Raw genomic sequence first — 20,405 nt, forward strand, 5'->3', positions numbered from 1 at the left:
CTGATATCTTATTTTCGTAACATGTTTTTAAAATACTTTATCCTTTACGCAATTGCTGCTTTTCATTTTAATCTGTGTAAATATGTTTTCTTTGTAAATTACGTTATCACGTGGCTCTATCAAATTGACATGTCATACTTTGATCCTTATAAATATTATAGTTTTATTAAGAAAGATACACCTGAAATTTTTTATTAATAACTAATTTAAATAGAAAAAATAATTAATTATTATGGTGACCAAATTCAGATATAAATTTATATATTAAATTTTTTTTAACTAAAATAGTTTCAAAAATTATAATTGACCTCTAAATTGATAACTATAATAATTTTTATAATGAATTGATCTCTAAATTGGTCTCTAAATTGATTACTAACATTAATTACCTAAATTTTGCCTACCAAAAAATAGTATCTAATTAAGAAATTAATTTATAAATTACTTTCTAAACGTATATTTTAATCATAAAATTAATCACTATTTAATATATTTTTTGTGTGCACCCGTTCTATCTTTAACTACAATCATTATTGGACATTACTTTAATTGGATTTTTAATATTTATTCAATATAAATAAAAATTATATTTAAAATTTAAAATATAAATTAATTTAGATGAGTTAATAAAAATATAATTTTTTTTATTAAATGTTAGAAAACTTTAAACAAAATAAAAAGGCATGTATGTAATCTTTTGGTTAAAATATCTTTTTGGTCCCAATTTTGGTTAAAGTTTTGTCAAATAAGTCTTAATTTTGTTTTTTCTCAAATAGGTCCCGATTTTCGTCAATTTTGTTCAATTTGGTCATTTTTTGCTAACACCATTTAAATCATTAACAGTCAATTGTCACGTGTCACTTCTTGGTTTTTTTAAATTTTTTTAAAATTTTTTCAAGAATTTTTTTAATTGTCCACGTGTCAATCCAAGAGCATGCCACGTGTTAGAGTCAATATTTAATATTCAATTTGGTCCCTATATTTGTTAGTTTTGTTCAATTTAGTCCTAATTTTTGTTGACATGAATCAATTTTGTCCTTCTCCAAATTAAAATCAAATTTAATTTTTATATTAAAATTCACATTTTTTTATTAAATGCTTTTATATAATATATTAAAATTCACATCATTATAACTTTCATATAAAAATTAAATTTGGTCTCATCTTTGACAAGGACAAAATTGGTCAATTTTAAACAAAATTTGGACTAAATTGAACAAAAATAATAAATATAGGGACCAAATTGAATATAAAACATTGACTTTGACATATGGCACGTTGTTGAGTTGACACGTGTACATTTAAAAAAAAATTTAAATTTAAAAAATTTAAAAAAAACACGAAGTAACACGTGGCAATCGTTGTTCATGGTCGTTAATGATTTAAACGATGTTAGCAAAAAATGATCAAATTGAACAAAATTAACGGAAATTGAGACTTATTTGAGAACAAAAACAACATTAGGACTTATTTGAAAAAACCTAACAAAAATTGGGACCAAAATGATATTTTAACCTTTTTTTATCGAATGCTCAAAGCTAGGGGTGGTCATGGATTGGATTTTTAATGATCCAATTCACATCCATTTTAGATCCAAATAATTAGATCAGATTTCGATCCAAAATCATTTTTCCAACAAAACTAGTTTGGATTTTATTTTAAATCTAGATCATAATATTTCGATCAAGATTTAAATCGAGTTCAAATATTTGGATCAAGTTCAAATTACAAAATCCACTTTTTATAAAATAAATTTAAAATGAATTTTCTAAAACATGAGTCGTTAAGGCCGACACGACTCAACCTGTCTGGATCTTTGGGCTTGCTCGGTCCATAAGGGTCATCGGGCCTGCCCAGTCCGTACAGGTTGTCGGGTATGACCCGTCCGAGTCGTCAGGCTGGCCCAGCCTAACCCATTTGGGTCATCAGGCTTCCTCGGTCCGTACGGGTAGTTTGACATGGTCCGTCTAAGTCATCGAGCCGACTCAGCTTGTACGGGTTGTCGGGCCAACTTAACTTGTTTGAGTCGTTGAGCCCGCTTGGCCCATCAGGGTCGTCGAGCCTGCTTAGTCAGTACAGGTTGTCGGGCATGACCCGTCCGAGTCCTTGGTTCGGCCCAGCCCAACCCATTCAAGTCGGGTCCGCCTGACCCGTTCGGGTCATCAGGCTCGCTTGACTTTTTCGGGTCATCGGACTCAACCGAATTGTAAATCGGGCTCGCCTAGCCCGTTCGTGTCTTTAGACCCGCCCAACCCGTTCTGGTCGTATTGGGCCTGCCCGATCCATACAATTCGTCGAACAAGGTCCGTCCAAGTCTGAATTTAGCATAGTACATCTCAACCTTTAGCCTCACTCAACTAAAAATTTAAATTGAAAATTTGGATTAAATTTTTTGGATTATCTATATTTGAAAATCTTAATTTAGAAAATGGACATCCAATCCATAAAATATATAAAATGCACATTAGATTGAAATCCATATCTATTAAAATGAATTTTAAATGATTGGACTTTTAATAAAATGAATTTTAAATAAATTGAATAGGAGCAAGAATGGTTCAGATCAAGAAAATTAGACTTTTTGTATACCCCTACTAAAGCATTGGAGATGAGTGTGGAATAACAATCAGAATATTGTTGACTAAATCAATGTGTCAAAAATATTTATTTTTTTACAAAGTAAATGGCCTACATCTAATAATATAACGTTCTTATTTCACCGCTAACATTTTATCGGTAACAGTTTACTAAAGAACAAGTTGTATTATTTTGTGACTTGTTTTTCTTATAAGAGTTAAGTCTGTTTACGTTTAAGTATATATTGCTCAAAATGGTATGGTTGTTAATTTGTATAAAAGGAAATTCAGAAGCCACATTCAGTAGATTTAGGGTGTGTTTCTTTGATAAGATGGGTTTGAGGGAGAGTGTGAAGATGAATTTGTGTGGATTTGAATGGATATGTGTGTTTCTTTGAGTAGATTTAGAAGATAAAGTGAATGGATTTTGAAATAAATTGTATGAAAGTTAGTGAGTGATTTAAGTGATATGATAGATTAAAAAAATAAATATAATGGATAAAATTTAAAATTACCTAATTAACCTTATGATAAAAATAAAATTAAATAACTTTTAAATAAGTTAAAAATATTAAATTTTAATGATATTTTAATTATTATTTATATATATTATTAATAACTATTATCATTATATATTATTAATAATAATTATATTATATATATAATTATTATAATATAATTATTATTAATTATTATATTATACATATTTTTATTATTATATATTATTAATAATAATTAAAATTATATATACATATAATTATATATTATTATATATAATAAAATAATAATGTATAACTAATGACAATAATATATATAATATATGTAACGGAAAAAAGGTTATAAAAGTAAAAGCAGTATAAATCTCTTCAAATCTATGCATAATTGAAGGGGTGAAATTTGATATTCATCCTTCAAATTCGTCTCTGCTTTTCCCTTTAAATCATATTAAAAGAACATAAAATTTGTTTTTCAATCTGTCTTCGCAAATCTACTTATAGTTGTCATCCGTTCAAGCGAACAGACTGTTAGGGTGTGTTTTTTTGTGTAGATAGATTTGAGGGAGAGTGTGAAGATGGATTTGTGTGGATTTGAGTTGATGAATATGTGTGTTTATTTGAGTGGATTTAGAGGATAAAGTGAGTGGATGTAAAGATAAAGTTTATAAAAATTAGTGAGAGATTTGAGTGATGTGATAGATAAAAGAAAAATTATAATAGATAAAATTCAAAAATTACCTAACTACCTTTCTAATAATAATATTATTATTATTATTAATTATTATATATATACATATTGTAAATTATTATTATATTATATACATTATTATTATTAAATAAATAATAATAATAATAATAATAATAATAAATAATAATAATTTATAAAGATTTTGTATTATTACAATAATATTAATTATATATGGCACAAGGATAGAATTGTAAAGTCTACTTTCATATGCCCAAATCTTCTACGTAAATAAGGGATGAAATTTTAAACTGTTTTTATAAATCCGTGCTCTTGTATCGGCTCATTTCTTTAAAGACGAACACAAATAAAATCATAAATCCGTCATTGCAAATCCGCTGATTTAAACAATCAGCTTAAACGAACATGCGCTTAGGGTGTGTTCTTTTGTGGGTGATGATTTGAGGGAGATAGAGAGGATTGATTTGGGTTGATTATAATATGATATTTATGTTCAATTTTAAGGATTTGGGGGTGATATTGGAGTGAATTTGAGAGTAATTTTGTGAAAGTGTTTGAAAGATTTGACTGATGTGACTAAAAAAAATTAAATTTAATAGATGAAAATGTAGAATAATCTAATTGTCCTTGGTGTTAAAAAAGTATAATAAAATGATATTTAGATAAGTTGTAATTAGTTTCTCATATATTATTATCATAAATACAAATATTTTAAATATTTATTAATTAAAAAAAATAACTAAAATTTTTTTGATTTAGAAAATTTAATATTTTAATGTAAAAAAATCATTTCCAACCACACCATTAATAAAATGTCAACTCCAAGCTGCTGTTAAGTTGAGTTACCTTTCTCATGTTTGATCTTTTTATTCTTCTGGGCTGGATTAGCTTATTTCTTATTTGGAAGTGCTTATAATCAATGTGCTGCAAAGATGTCTCTGATTGGAAAGCGGTTTTTTTGTGTGAATGTGAAGGAAAACCAACAAGTTTTATTATAGAAAAAGTTCAGAGAAAGAAAATAAATTGTCTTCAGAGTACAAACGGAAACTCTCTTGAAAAAGCCATGAATAGAGTTCTTAGGTGAAGTCATGAACCAAATCTCAAAGCATATTTAGCTAAAATGGTATACCCTTAAAAATTTAACTACTTCATTCTGAAAAAGATAAGCTTTAATAAAATGCAATGAATGGAATACATTCCAAAACACAGAATTTGTTATAAGACGCTCATATGCATGAGAGGTGAAATGGAACAGGTTCCAAAAACAAACATAACCGGTTAAATAGAGGTTCACATGGTTTCGGTTCCAAAAAAACTTAACAGGTTCCATTGTGAAAACAACCACAAAAATACATCCCATTCCATAACCATATGCGGATCCACCACGTCAACATTGGATTTCACTACATCGTGAGCTGTCTGGCGAGCCGTCAACCTTCGTCGTGCTCGCCACCATGCCTCATCTCAACAAACCGTGGTGGTGGAAAGGTAGCAAGTCCAACACAGTTTTCAAACAAAGAGAAAGAAAGGAAAATGCATGATTGTGCTCTTCATTTCAATTCCAGAACTCCTCGATAGGCAATAAACTCCTCGAAACGCAACAACATGGTTTATTTATTTGAAATAAAATGATGAAAATAATTATATAAAAACATCTTGATCACTCTCTAATCTCTTCATGTCAGAGATAAGAATACACCTCAAATCCCTTCGCTTTTAAATCAATAAAAAGGAATACAAAAATTTCCTACGTTCATCACTTTTAAATCACTCGTCCACAGTCATCAACACTATAACATTGTGTTGATTGTTGTGTTATAGATTTTATGATAAAAGGATGTTACATAATCTATTTTTATATATTTTGATATCTTAGCATGTTTAAAATATTATGATAAAATCCAATCGAAAACAGTTTGTTGTTTGAATCGTGTCTAAGATTTGTTAAAAAAATGAAAGTATGGAAGGAGTAACATAACGTAGGTGGAATTGTGGATGATGATGGAAAAGTAAAAGAGTTGAAGTTGGAGAGAGAAGCGCGTGCGTGGGTTGTGATTGATCCAAGAGAGCACACATTGAAAAAATACTAGGGATGGCAATTAGGACCTGGCCCGCAGGCCCGCAGAAAAAACGAGGGACGGGCCAGGGTAGTGAGCCTGCAGGCCCGCGTAAGCGGGTCTGCAAGCCTGCATAAAATTAAAAAAAAAAATTGCACTTGTGTATATTAATTACTTCTTTTATGGACTCTTGCATTAACGTTTGGTATGTCATAGTATGAATATGATGAAAATGTTGAATTATCAATTTATCATCTAATTTCCCAAAGTTTTTACTTAATTTTGTGAACTTCTTAAAGTTTCCCAATTTTTAAACATTGAAAGTTTTATCATAAAAAAATAAATAAAAAAAATAAAAAAAAATAAAAAAAGAAAAAAAGAAAAAAAGTGGGCCGGTCCGCAGACCCGCAGATCAAGAAATATGCGAGGCGGACCAGTATTTTCAACCTGTATAAAATATGTGGGACAAAACGAACCAGCCACATTGTACGAATCTTATACGAACCGGGCTTAAACGGATCGGGCCAACCCGCATTGCCACCCCTAAAAAATACTGCGTTATGGTTACACACCACACAGTGACAGATGGCGGGGCATGGACACGATGTGTTAGCGAATGGGAGGGGACGGTGTTGTTGGGTGAGACAATAACTGTGATCAGTATGCGCAAAGTGCAGGCGCAGCTGGCGGCTTTGAATTTTAGGCTACCATCAGGCCCCACCCACTGTTAAAAATCCCACATCCCAATGCTTTTCAAAATCAATACTTTAATTATTTATATTCTAATTAAATTTTTAAATTACATTTCATTATGACAGTAAAATGCATTTAGAGATTAGTGTTTGTGTGTAATTTGATCCTCTGGAGGGTAGAATGTGAAAAACATTTATTGGGGGAATCCTCCTAGCCTGACATCTCCATTACTAGGTGGGCCACCCCCTCACTCCCTCAGTCCCCCCTCCTCACACGTGTCACACTTTCCACTCGCATCCTCTTTCTCTCCCACTCCCTTCTCTTCCATTCCCTTCCCAGAACATCCATAAATATTCTTCCATATATAATGCAATCATACGGAACGCAAACATGGCAATCATCACTACCAGTTAAAACTGCAACAACATCACCAACAAACACTACTCACTCTCCATTATTTGCACATGTTCACATTTATTCCATTAAAGAGAAACTCTAAACAAAGCCAAGAAGAAGAGGAAGAAAACAAAAAAGTTCCTAATGGTGGATTAACGTGTTTCTCATGGGTTGGCGTTTGGGCCAGAGCGGCCCAAGAACTGCAACTCTTGCTTGTCGTAAATTTGGAGGGAAAAATCCCTCAACGTCTGAGTCTTGGTGGCGCTGGAAGGAACACTAGGGGCCATGCTGGAATTGGTAGCCGACTTAGCCCCCAACGTGCTCGTACTCACCGCTGCCGAGTTAGAACCGTTACTGCAGGCCCTCATGACGGACCAAGCTTCTGGAATATTCGTTGTCGTCACCAGAGGCGATATGGGCCTGGCCGCCACGTTGAACATCGAGGGAGATAAGGCCCATATCTGAGGCTGGTAGCTGGTGGGGCCCGTAACTCCGCCCAAGGGGTTGCTGGTGGTCGCGGCCTGCGGGATCATCCAGAAAGTGTTGGCGGGGACCACCATGTTGGGGTTACTTACGGCCCAGACCGGGACCAGTCCTTGGGGTACTTGAACCGGGGCCAAACCGGACGTCTGCGAAACGGTATCGTTTATGTCCACGAACTCGCTGTTGGAAGGGCGTTTCCGTTTCTTGTTAGACGCGCCTTCTTCGCCCTTGTTTTGGTTGGCGCTCGAGGTCGTTGGGATTTTGAGCGCGCCGCCGACAGAGACCGCTATGGCCGGTACCGTGCCTGTGCCGGTGGCTTCTATGATGGCCTGCTCGGAGTGTTCGAGGAGCCACCGGACGGTTTCGCCGTCGGATTTGTGGCCCAGCTCTCGGGTGAGTTGGAAGATACGGGCAGCGCAGGTGGCGGGTATTCGGATCCTGCGGCCCCGGCCTTCGACTTTGGTGTGGCGGTCCTTGGTGGAAGAGCGCCTAGGCGATTTGAGCGGAAGGTGCATCGGCAGCGGCGGAGAAGGTTTGGGCGCGTTGGGATCCGGGTCAGGGTCTGAATCCGTTGGCTCGTTTTTGAGCGGCAGAACTTGGAAGCCTATGGCGTGGTCTTGGAAGTGTTGGGGAAGTCCATTGAGGTTGGTGGCTTGGGATGAGCCTTTGTCTGCGTCCGCGTCGCTGGTGCTGAGGTCCGTTGTTCCTCCGTCTTGATCTTGGTCTTGATCCATGTCCCGCTCCTCCTGATTGGACGCCATTTCACTGAGTCTGAATTGGAAGATTACGCCAGAGAGATTTGGAAGCTGAGATATAAAAGTTTACAATTTTTTTTTGTTGGTTTGGCTTCAGTGAATTTCAAGGAAGGAGTTTGTGAGAATTTTTTTAGGTGTGGTGGCTAAAACACCAAAATGCACTACAACAAATGGAATATCATATAAATAATCATTAATTAAATACACGGATAAAAAGTTCAAGATATTTCCTCTCCCAACACTAACATCTCTTCCATGTTATCTTATCCTCTACATAAGACTTACATATCCTTAATAACATTGGATAAATTTTTCAATAAATCTAATTTTACATAATTTACTTAAATTTTTATAGCTTCAAAAAAATATAAATAAAAAAAATTCATAACTAACTTTAATAAAAAACTGTTATTTAAGTATAACTTATATCATAATATATTATTATTATTTAATTTACTATTTATTTATACACCAAATGCTAGATAAGATTGCGGTTTATCATCTTTTTCTCTATGATATCTTTATTCTATATGAATAAATTAACTTTAAATTTATAATATTTTGTTACCTCTCTAATAATGTTTTAATTATTGAACAAGATATAATTTTAATTCGCAGAAATAGATTGACATCTACTTTTAGACTTTTAAAAGTGAACTGTCTAGTTTAGATTTTTATTTACAAATTATATCATAGATTGTTTTTATTTTTATAAATAAGAGATAAAAAGATGTTTTTCCATAAAATAGAAAAAAAAACTCAAAAATCTCAGCTCATATATTTTCTAATATAGGAGAAACATGTTATATACTTTTTGAAACTAAAACCAAATATTGTCTTATGTCTAAATAGTATATACAGTTATCATTCAAATGGTCTTTAATATTGTTATTAAATAAAAAATTACTTAATAATAATTTCTATAAAATATCACACATATGTTTTGTACGAAGCAATCAATCAAATAAAACAGAATCTGATATGCAAAGGTCGTTAACTTAAATTGTAATTGCACGTTCTCATGATAAAGTTTATGAATAAATTGTGTAATTTCTGTACCATACTTGTAAAGTAATTTCTTTCTGCAAAGTATTTGATTTTTGGAGATTAATTTCACTGACTATTATTTAAATTAAATTAAATTTTAAGTGTAAAATAATTTTGGATATTTTTAATTCAAAATTTATTAAGTTTTATTTCGTAATTACTAAAAAATCTTATATTTTTCGGTTCAATTATAAGATGATAGGATTATTATTTTATTCATTATTTTTCTGTGATAAGAAATGTAACATTTTATAATTGCTATAGAATTATATTAATGATTAATTTTTTATTAAAAATAATAAATATTTCGTCAATGATGTCACAAAAATTATCATTTGGTGATAAATTAAGTTACTTATTATTTTATATTAAATGTAATTTTAGAAAAATATTAATATTATTTTTATTAACTCAAAATCTCACATTTTTTTATGATGAACAATATTATATTACGTCACTCAATTTATAAAAAAATTAAATAAAAAACACTCAAATTAAAAATACATAAATTTACTACATACTTAAAAAAGTTAATTAAATTTGTTATTTTATAAAAAAAAATATTTCACACAATATAATATATATATATATATATACCTTTTGATACCCTGAGATAAATTAAATCTTAATTACTTATTTTGTACCTTTGTATATGTTAAGATGGTTGTATAAGGACATGAGAAAATGTGAAATGAAAAGATAATATTTTTGGTGGTGATGAAATTGTGTGTTGATGGGAAGTTGTTGTTACGTGTAAATTTGATAAGAATCCATTGTATTGTATTTATCATTATATGGAAAGGGTAGTTAGTTGCATAGGATAATAAGGTTTAGGAGTATTAATATGGAATTTTGAGGGACTGGGTGGGGACTACGTATAAGTATAAATCTCCAAGTGGGAAACTTATCTATTGTAATTTCATCAAACCTGTGAAGGAAGCACGGAGTGACACGTGTCACGAGCTGGTCCATGTGATCCACCAATTCTCATCCACACCAAGAAGGGTGATCTCCTTTTAAGACCAATCAGGCAACAAAGATGATGTGAGAGGGACCTCCAAAGTTTCTGTCCTAATTAACGCTTTTCATTGGTAGGCACCATTAATTTATGCTGCATCACACACAGACCATCAGAGAACTATAAAATTTAATCTCAAAACACCAGGTTTACGATTATATTTTCGGTTTTTTTTTTTTTCGCTTAAAAGGAGAACACTGTGAAACTTTTGTTTATATTACATTATTTTTAACTTTTTGTATAACGTTTTACTTGTTGAATAATATAAAATGGTGAAATGTATTTTTAGTTTTTTAAATTTAAGTAATTTGTTTAGTTATTCAAATATTTTTTTCATTTATGAATTTTAGTTTTTTTTTTTATGTTTTATACTTATTACTGATGTCGTTAATAATATTTATGTCAATAATATAATTAAAGAGTTTAAGTAATTAATTGTATGCTTTCTAAGCATTATAAAGATGAATTATTAGATAATATTTTAAGATATATTTGTTCATAATTTTGAATACTTAAAAATAGAGATTTAAAATGGGTAATCCGGTCCAATCTGATCTCACTCATCACGAGTTGATCACTTAGTGAGTTAAACCAATCCGGCTCATTTATTAGTGAGCTAAAGAAATTTGAACCTGGTTCGACTCACCACAAGTTGGTGGGTTAAACGGGTTGGCTCACTGGCTCACCTAATTTAAAAAAAAAATACAATTTTTTTCTTCAATTTAAAAGAAACTAAATTATAATTATGGTTAAAATCTAAATAAACTTTAATAAAATCCAAATACAATCCAAAAGGATGTTAAAGTCCAAATAAAAACAAAAATCACAAAAACACAAATTGTCAATGTCTTGGCTAAGAAGACAACCTAACCTGACTAAAATGCAAAGCCCAATATGATAAAAAAACACTTGTGTGATCATTTATTTACGGGTTGGTGAGCCAACCTAACTCACCACGGGTTCAACCCAGGTGAGCCTAGTTCTAGGTGGACCGGATAAAAATTAACCCATATTAAAATTTGTAAAAAAATTTCAATCTAACCTGGCCTGAACTTGTGGTGGGCCGGATTGGCTCGCGAGCTTACATCCATTTTGACAGCTATTATTATAAGGAAAAGGAAACTTATATTCATACATTCTAGTCATAATCATTATTCTTTAATTAAAAAAAAAATTAAGTCAATATATGATAAGAATAAACTTTACAAATTTTCAACATTGAAAACTTTGACAATTAAAATGAATAAAACTTTGACACCATTTAAAAAATTTGATAAATTTTATAAGGATAAAATGGTCTTCACAAAAGTTAACTTTTATAATTCTAAAAGAGAAAGAAAGTAAAAGATAACAATGGATAGTCTCGAATGGGTGTAACAAAAATTATGGTATTAAAGTACTGTTAAAAAGATTACTTAATATTTTTTATTTAAATTATTTTTTAGGAAATATTTCAGTTTTAGAAATTAGTTATTATTTTATATTAAGATTGAGATATTGTAAATACTTTATATTTGATATTCAGTTACGTTTTGTTCTATATATGAGGTATATCAATCAAAATACAACAATAAGTTCCTTCATACAATATATCTCATATATCTTATATCTCTCGTATTTCCAAAAGTCCTAAAAACATCCCAACAACATACTAATTTTAAGTATTGTTTAAATATTAGAGAAATGTTATAAGGTCTCCTTTGAAAACAAACTTTGTATGATAAAAAATGCTAACAACATAGAAGTATTCAAAGTACATATGAAAGACAAAAGATTTGGGTTGAATTTGATGGAGGAAGAATTGGTTACAAATGAAGAGAGTATAAAAGAAGGATCAAAATCAAAAGAAGATGAACTTCTCTTGAAGAAATTTGATGTCCAAGTGAAGAAAGTAGATGAAGGTTCACATTCTAATATTCATCAAAAATCAATGTCACTACCATGAAATTCACAATTGAATTGAAACAGAAGATGATGCTTATAAAAAAAGAAATACAAAGAAGAATGTCAAATTAAAAGATGTGACTACATGGAAGAAAGAGAAAAACAAAACTTATAAACACCAAAAGATCGAGAATCAAATTTTAAGATATACAATTCAAATAAACGATATTAAATGAGGAGGAATGTTGAAAATATTACTTAATATTTTTTTATTTAAATAAGTTTTAAGAAAATATTCTAATTTTAAAAATATGTTTCAGTTTTAAAAATTAATTACTATTTTATATTAAGACTGAAATATCGTAAATCCTTTATATTTGATATTTAGTTCTATATACAGAGTATATCAATCGAATACAACAACAAATTCTTTCGTACAATATATTTTATATATCTATTATATATCTACCATTGTCCATATTAAAATAAAATAGCCAAACACGACATTTCATTGTTTTAATATTTGATTGGGTATAAGATGAGAGAGATTTCATTTCATATTTTGAAAACAAAACCAATAAAAAGAATCATTGATTTTTAATTCTTATATTATTTTTGTAAAAGGAAACGCGTATATTATTCTTTACCGCTTATATCTTACAATTGGTAAAATTTGAAGAAAATATAGAATTTCATTGATAAAAATATTAACTATTTATTGAACATGACCATAGGTTAACATAAATGTTTCATCTCATTAAAATGATTTTAATTCCGTATAGAAAGAAAATCATAAGTACGAATTCCTTTCCTCAGTAGTTACTTAATATGTAAATTGACTTTATTATTCATATTAAATCTAGTTAAATTTGAATTATAATAATAAAATGATGAAATTATTAACATTTTAATACATTTAAAATTATATACGTTTATTATATATATATATATATATATATGGCCTATTAAAAACCTTTTGATTTCTTTTTTGTCCTAAAGTAAAGGGGCTGTCCTTATAAGTGGGTCTAAGGGCTGGCCCAACAGATAAGGTCCCTAAGTCTGCCCTAAACCTAACATTTCTCTCATTTTCAGAAACTGTTCCTGATTCTAAAGAGTTGCAACCGCACTTCTGCTAGGGTTTGCCTCCTTACCGTTTCAAGTTCGCTTAAGTTGTTCCTACGCCACGTAAGTACTTTCTTTTTAGGTTGTGTGGTTTCTATCGGCCTTCTTCGTCTTTGACAGTTAGGGTTTCATAATAATCTGGCCCTTTGTTCCGTTTATCCACTGTTTTAAGCTCTTTAGCCACTCCCAGGGCAGCAGTGCTCGTTATCGTGCCGCCAAGGCTTCTGTTAACCCTTCCTCCAGGTACGGGAAGTTAGGGTTTCGAGTTTGAGTTGTCTCTGATTTGTTTTTGAGTTGTCTTTGATCTATTGTTGAGCTTGTTGGATGTTGGTATGAATAAATCGTTGTTTGTGGTGATTGGGATACCTTGTATGATTGGTGGGTTTAGGAAATATATCTGTTGCAAGCGAGTTTAGGGCGAGACCTGGTAATCTCGCCCAGGCGAGTCGGACTTGCCTAAGCGAGTCTGGCGGAGGTTCGCCCAAACCTTCTGCGCGAGCGGTCGCCCAGGCGGGTGGCCTTGAGTTTTGAGCGAGACACCGCCTCGCCCAGGCGAGGTGAGCTCGCCTAAGCGAGCTGGTGTTTTAGCTTCTGCCAACGTTATCGAATTCTCGCCTAAGCGAAGGGGAACTCACTTGAGCGAGAGCCCTTCTCGCCTTAGCGAGACCCCTTGGCCTGAGCGACCAGTTTGGGCGAGGGTGCGTGCTAGTTGGGTGTTTACTTCTCTACTCTTTTGTGTTTGGTGTGCAATTGGTGGGACTATCGTATAATGGCATGTGGGGTGTATTGTGAATGTGTGAGAGAGTGTATGATTTATGAATGACAAACTTGAGTGAACCCTTGGCATGAAATGAGCATGAAATGGTTGGTATCAAAGAGGCATGATAATGAGATGAGATGGAAATCCTTTATGCATGGATGGTTTATGATAAGTTGAAATGGTTTGGTCCTGGAACATGAAAGGCATTGGCTTTAAAGGTTGGTACGATTAATGTTTATCTATGCATGGTGAATATTCTTTGGCTGTGTGAATATGGTTGATCTGTGTCAGTGCATAATTCCTTGGAGTCTTTAGGTGAGACTTTCAGGGTCGCGCTTCAGTGGTTGGGACGTAATTCCATGGCCCCTGTTAGTGGGTGTCCATGGTGGTGCCCCATCTGTATAACTAGGTAAGGATTCAAGGTAAGGTTGCATCCTGACACTCTGAGGAGTCAGTTAGTCTCACCTAGAGCGGACTGACTCCTGTGGTGAGAGTAGCAGGAGGCCTGAAATTCATTAAGGGCTAACCTTGTGGTGAGGGAAAATTGATTCATTGTAACACTTGTAACACATAGCTCGAGGGTGAGCAGCTCGAGAGTGAGCAGAGGTATCCACCACAAGTGTGGGCATCTGCTGAATCCGACCAAGTTATACGTATCCGGATGAGTCGAGTCGAGTCATAGTGTATTGATTGGAAAGTCATAACATGCTTGGATGTTGTATGGATATTGAATGGTGAAAATATATATTTGACTGTATGATAAAAATGTTGTTGGCTCTAACTTACCCTGTTGTTGTGTGGTTGTCTTGTATGTGGTTCTTCTTTCTTGCAATGATCATCAATTTGATTGATGGGAGCAGATGGGCGAGGTTCTCGTGGTTAGCAAGGAAATGGCGATTCCGCTGCTTAGCCATCGGGGCTGGATCTTTTTATTTTCTTCATGGTTTTCGTTAGGGCTATGGCCCATGTATTGTTTTACGCCTTGCTACTCTTTTCTCTTTTGCTAGACTTGTACTTGGTTTCCGTTGGCATCGTGGTGTGCCCAGGTTGTAGGGATTGTGTTTAGGAGCCCAGGACTACGCTACAATACTATTTTGTGTGACGTTTCTTTTAATTTCGCGTAATAATTAAATGGGGCGTTACAAAATATATATATATATATATATATATATATATATATATATATATATATATATTACTATGTTGTTTTATAATATTTTTATAAATAAAAACATATACGTTTATTATTTTTTATTTTATGTGATTTTGTTTATTATATAAGAATAAAATAAAATAATATATTAAAATTATGATGTAATAAAAGAAACTATGATTATACGTCATTAAGATCTAATTAAATACTTTTTTAAACCTTTCATAATCACTTCTCCTATATATATTAGTCTCTTTTTCATTGTTCCACTATCTTTTAATTTTTTATGATTTTTTACATCAGTTTTTTTATTATATATTTTGTATTATAATTTTGAAATATTATTAAAGGTAAAACAAGATTACTATACTGTTTTCTCTCAACAATTTTCAAGTGATAACATTACCCTTTTAAAAAAGTAATTTAATATATTATACCCCCTATTTAAAGTAACATACTTGACAAATCAATATACTGCTACTCTAGTCATAATTAGTGTTCCTAAAAAAGCCTATAGTGTAAACAATAATAACCTCTAAATGCTACACACAGTTGACTTAATGGCTTCTAGGTATTACACATCCTCTAAGTAAACATCAGTGACCATTGCTCATCAAATCATTTTCACTACTTTTCTTAGCATAGAATCTCCTATACATGGAGTCAACTTCAGTGAGATAGAATGTGCCTGCAGATAAAAGGCTTGTGTCCTTGCTTGTTACAAACTCCTTCGCACCGTACCTCCGTTCCATTAGCTTCATGGTTTCAACAAATTTCTCCGGCGAAAACTGCATAAAAAGACAATTTTTCACAAAACGGTGTATTTTTATCAACTTAGGAACTAGTTAATCGATTATGTTATTTAAAATCAAATTCTTTCTTTATGTGATAAATACCTCATGCCTTGACTTCAATTTTCCAGCAACATCCATCACTTTGACAATGTTTGACAAGTTAAATGGAAATTGACCTTCACGTAGTTGCAAGGAGAACATTGTGGAAGTTAAGCCACTTCCATATGAGAACAATATCACCCTCTTACTGTCCTGCAAATTGTAAAATGTAGATCTTAATCAGAAGGCACGAACCTTTGCTGAGAAGATACTTACATTTAACTAAGGTAGTGTTTAGAACATTCACCAATGTGCTATGCTTGTTGTGAATAAGTGAAATAAAAGCTGCATAAAGAGATGCGGTGTACATGTTGCCAACTTGCTTTGGTATCAAGGTGGTTGGTTGCACCTTTGCATCGAATTGCGGCTTTGCAACTTGCTGGGATGCCTGTAAATCAAGAATACTTTACACCATTACCAAAACTTTCAAATTCTCCATTTTCTTAATATCTTTGCCCTCCAACCCAAAAGAAAAATGACTGACAAAAAGAAACACAAGAAAATTATTTTGCTTCCCAAACTATACTTAGAGCTCTCAGACCTTTTCCAGATCCCGACTTTGATAGCTCTCATCACCAGATAATGTTGCAAAAGGTTCCAGCTTTTCTTTGCCAATCGCATCCACAGAACTGTAATCATAACCAACTTTTACACACTACCAATACATGAAAAATTTGAAATTGAAAAGGTTTCCAGAGATGAAAAGAACCTGGGATTTTTCAAGAAGTCATTGAACACCAAACGAGCAAAACTTTTCTGTACAAGCTGCAATAACTCCAAGTATTAAATAGATATATAAGCACAAAAAAATGCACATGTAGGCATCATTGAGTGAGAGCCTTGTAGCCATCCATACCTTGTTATATGGAGAATGAAATACAAAGTATTCAGCGTCAGAAATAGAAAATTGTTTTCCCACCAGTTTCTCATATCTGCAGAAGAGCAATGTTATAATGTCCTTGGCTTAAATTTACAATTTACAAAACCAAATTTCAGAAAAAAACTATATTAACAGTAGAAGCTTACTTGTGACTTAAGAGATTATAGCAAGAATCAAGGGCCATAAGGTAACAAGTTTGAGAAAGCTTTCCATCAACAACCTATAAAACATAAATCACGTGGATCTATTGTAGTTAGTCAAAACTCAAGTAAGAGAATGGACACAGTCAAATGTCATCCCACGTAGCACTTTCTCAAACATTAAATCCCTTAGTCCTAAGTTGTCTGATACAAAAGTGAAAATATACTGAACAGCTTACTGGATATTCACTGGCAAGATTTGGCTTGTAAAAGTCATACGCATGAGCCATATGACTTCCTCTCAATTTGGTTTCAAAAGCAATGGGAGCATCAGGACCAATTAGCATGGCAACAGCGCCAGCTCCACCACTAGGCCGAGCAGGTCCTTCAGCATATACCTGATAAAGGAACTCACCAGTCACACATGCTTGAGTTGAGACTAAATTGACATCATGGTACAACAGAATATAGGATATGCATCTGAGTTCATAACTTCTAGTTCTTAAAATAGCACATTTAAGAGGGAATGGGAAACATGTTCACTGTTACTAAATATTTAGTCCAAAGACCATGACTGTGGAAGTGATCTTACAGCGCTGTCTGTGCAAACAACAAGTCCATATCGCCCATCCCATGAGCTGCTCTCCACCCAATTCACACAATTGAACAAAGCAGCAGTTCCTCCATAGCATGCATTTGTTGAATCAACACCCTCGATATCGCTATTTCCATATTTCTGCGTATTTCACACAAGTAAATGAGTATTTTATGTATTTATATCAGTAAGAGTTTTTAAACTACGTTTATGTGGTGAAGAAAGTCAATTTACATTAACAAAGAGAATAATCTATCCATGCAGTTCGAAACCGAAAGCATACCTCAAAGATCTGCATTAGGAAAGTTTTGATGGATTTGCTTTTGTCAATCACAGTCTCACTACCTACTTCCAGCCGACCAATTTGTTTAGGGTCTATCTTATACTTCTCCAGAAGGGAAGAAACTACTGTCAAACTGAAAATGCCAGAGTTAGTCTTCAACAACAAAGTCCTATTTAACATTTAACGCTAAATCAAACAGAGCAATATCAAGTTACTTTACTTCACCATTTACAGAACTCTGAGAAACAATACCCTATGCAACACACACATATAAACATAAGATGCAAGCAGAGGCAGAAAGAGGACACGGGTATGCGATGGCTTCCCAACTATGCACTTATGTTTATGTCTACTTTATGTATTCAGTTGATCACCGACATAATATGAATTCATGAATTAAACTTCTACATAACCGTCTGGAATTATTGGAAAAAGTTTATGCAAATGATAAAACTTTTCCTATCATATGACATTCATTCTTGCAAACAGAAAAAAAATAATATTGAGAAAAAAAAAGGAAAAAGGAAAAAGGAAAAGAAAAGGACTGTTTCTTCATGTCATTATTGTTATACATGTTTTTAGTGTCGCTCCTCAAATTAAATCTCTTGCTTAGAAAGCTGCAATAGTGACTATATACAACGGGAAGTCCAAACAAAGTAAGCATATAATATCTATACTATAGACTGAATATAAACTATAAATATTATAAAATCCAAAGCAGAAACCTCATCGAAATGACATCTTCTACTTCTGTACAAAACGCCATGCAATCTTGACCAAGTCCAATGGTATATTTCCCTTTACTGGCACCATCATGAGCCTCAAGCACTTCCTGCACAAGTGAAGAACTGAAAACATTACGATAAAGGAAACAAAAAAAAAAGTGTGGATAACTTTAATTTACATCAGCGAGATAACAAAACAAATGGATGCGTATCGTATAAGCCATAATAATCCACAACAACAAGTCCTGTTCTTTCCCTTCCCTTCTGCTGTCGACAAAAATGGAGAACCAAACACGCCATAATTTTGATTAGGATGCAGTGATCCCACGAATTTTCCCACATAAAAAACAGAGTTAAGTTATGTGAGTCACAGAGCACAATATATGAAAACTAGAAAGCATGGCTCCGCAAGGCCTAGTCCTTTTCAATAGTGATAAGAAAAGCGCATAACACTTTTTTGAGGCCCCTGTGCAATTGGCTACTGACAACTACTAACAACTATAATCATCATGTTCAAGGTTCAATCATGAGAAGAAATCGGTAAACAAAATTTGTGTACTGAACTTCTTTGACAGTTTCCTTATACTTGGTTAACCGTCATAAACGAAAGTCGCGAGTGGTGGGTTGTGTGTAAATCATGGGATTATGCAAAAAAAGAAGTGAAATTAAGATGAAAAGGAGAGTGGATTGAAATATAGATGCGTTCACCTGTTGAATACAAGTAGAAGGGAAGTAGATGTCAATAGCGAGAATCCCCACATTCTTTGCCATGGCAGTTAGTAGCGTTCCGAGAAAAAGAGAGAAAGAGAGGGTTGGGTTGGATGAAGAGGCTTACGTGCAAATATATTTATATACAGGTGGAAGAAGTAAAAGTAAGCAGCTAGCAGCAACGAAGTGGTTTTGTCGTGTTGTGTCTTACGTCGGAAACTTTGAAGGTAAGAGAGAGGAAGTTAGGTCCCAACAAATGTAGACTTGGCTGTTTTGCTTCAATAATATCACCCTTGCATTTCCCTCTAATTACCGGTCTTGCCATTCCTCCGCGAGAACCTCACAACTCCTAAGAAAGAACCAACACTCCTTGGACCCGTTAGTGATGGAGTTCTATACACATGTTCCAACATATAACCACATTCTAAATGTTTTTTTCTCCTTCTCCTTTACATTGTAATAATAGTATTTTACTTATAAAATAAAACAAGTCATTTTTACTATTCATTTGAAAAAAACTCAAACTTTTTGTGTTTCAGTTTATTTTTTAAAATCTTTTTTTCTATGTTTTATCAAAAATTATTTCCATTATGCTATGCTAGGTGAGAATATTTTTAATTGAAAGTAGGATTAAATATGTTTAGTAGGATGTCAACAGGGCAGGACAGGTAGGGTACGGGTAGTAGCTCCTCCGTATTCTACCCGCTGGATAAATATTTGTCTTGTACCCGTACCCATAGCCGTCGGGTATCTATTGTGCGGATATCCGTCTATTTTTTTCATATCTATGGATATCCGCAGGTATTTGCAAAATTATTTAAAAAACAAATATTTAATCATAAATTCAAATAAAATAAAATAAAATAAATCATTGTCATAAATTTTAAGTAAAGTTCAAATAAACTCAAGTCGATACAAGTCCAAATAATTGTAAAAGTAAATATAAAATGACGTTCAACACAATGAAAATTCTTTAATTAGTGCTTTGATCAATAAACTCACTTTCTCCGATTTGTTCCTGCAAAATAAACAAA

General features: G+C 32.8%; 2 protein-coding genes and 1 long non-coding RNA gene across 3 annotated transcripts; 1 reads left to right on the forward strand and 2 right to left on the reverse strand.

The window, feature by feature from the left end:
- Positions 1-6,908: 6,908 nt before the first annotated feature.
- Positions 6,909-8,362, reverse strand: LOC114176240 (transcription factor TCP9-like). The gene has a single exon (XM_028061209.1). It carries the CDS (start codon positions 8,167-8,169, stop codon positions 7,090-7,092), a length of 1,080 nt encoding a protein of 359 aa, XP_027917010.1. The 5' UTR covers positions 8,170-8,362; the 3' UTR covers positions 6,909-7,089.
- A 4,842-nt stretch (positions 8,363-13,204) lies between these two features.
- LOC114176457 lies at positions 13,205-15,062 on the forward strand. Its single transcript, XR_003603003.1, has 3 exons — positions 13,205-13,297; positions 13,407-13,477; positions 14,855-15,062. It is a non-coding gene; the product is annotated as an uncharacterized LOC114176457 (long non-coding RNA).
- A 528-nt stretch (positions 15,063-15,590) lies between these two features.
- On the reverse strand, positions 15,591-19,510 carry LOC114176333 (hydroxymethylglutaryl-CoA synthase-like). Its single transcript, XM_028061343.1, has 12 exons — positions 19,372-19,510; positions 18,664-18,770; positions 17,939-18,071; positions 17,653-17,796; positions 17,300-17,458; positions 17,067-17,140; positions 16,897-16,972; positions 16,750-16,805; positions 16,582-16,669; positions 16,288-16,428; positions 16,044-16,193; positions 15,591-15,935 (listed from the first exon to the last, which is right to left on the reverse strand). The coding sequence occupies exons 1-12, from the start codon at positions 19,432-19,434 to the stop codon at positions 15,744-15,746; spliced, it is 1,383 nt and encodes a 460-aa protein (XP_027917144.1). The 5' UTR covers positions 19,435-19,510; the 3' UTR covers positions 15,591-15,743.
- Positions 19,511-20,405: the final 895 nt, after the last annotated feature.

Source organism: Vigna unguiculata, chromosome 3 (assembly GCF_004118075.2).
Source record: "Vigna unguiculata cultivar IT97K-499-35 chromosome 3, ASM411807v1, whole genome shotgun sequence".
Classification (NCBI taxonomy): Eukaryota; Viridiplantae; Streptophyta; class Magnoliopsida; order Fabales; family Fabaceae; genus Vigna; species Vigna unguiculata.

What these genes read in the sequence shown, in the direction of transcription:
- LOC114176240 (XM_028061209.1), bottom strand. Translation starts at nt 8,169, where the DNA reads ATGGCGTCCAATCAGGAGGAGCGGGACATGGATCAAGACCAAGATCAA.
- LOC114176333 (XM_028061343.1), bottom strand. Translation starts at nt 19,434, where the DNA reads ATGGCAAAGAATGTGGGGATTCTCGCTATTGACATCTACTTCCCTTCT. An exon ending in GAAGATGTCATTTCGATGAG is followed by an intron (nt 18,072 to 18,663) that starts GTTTCTGCTTTG and finishes TGGCATTTTCAG; the next exon opens with TTTGACAGTAGTTTCTTCCC. An exon ending in TCCTAATGCAGATCTTTGAG is followed by an intron (nt 17,797 to 17,938) that starts GTATGCTTTCGG and finishes TGAAATACGCAG; the next exon opens with AAATATGGAAATAGCGATAT.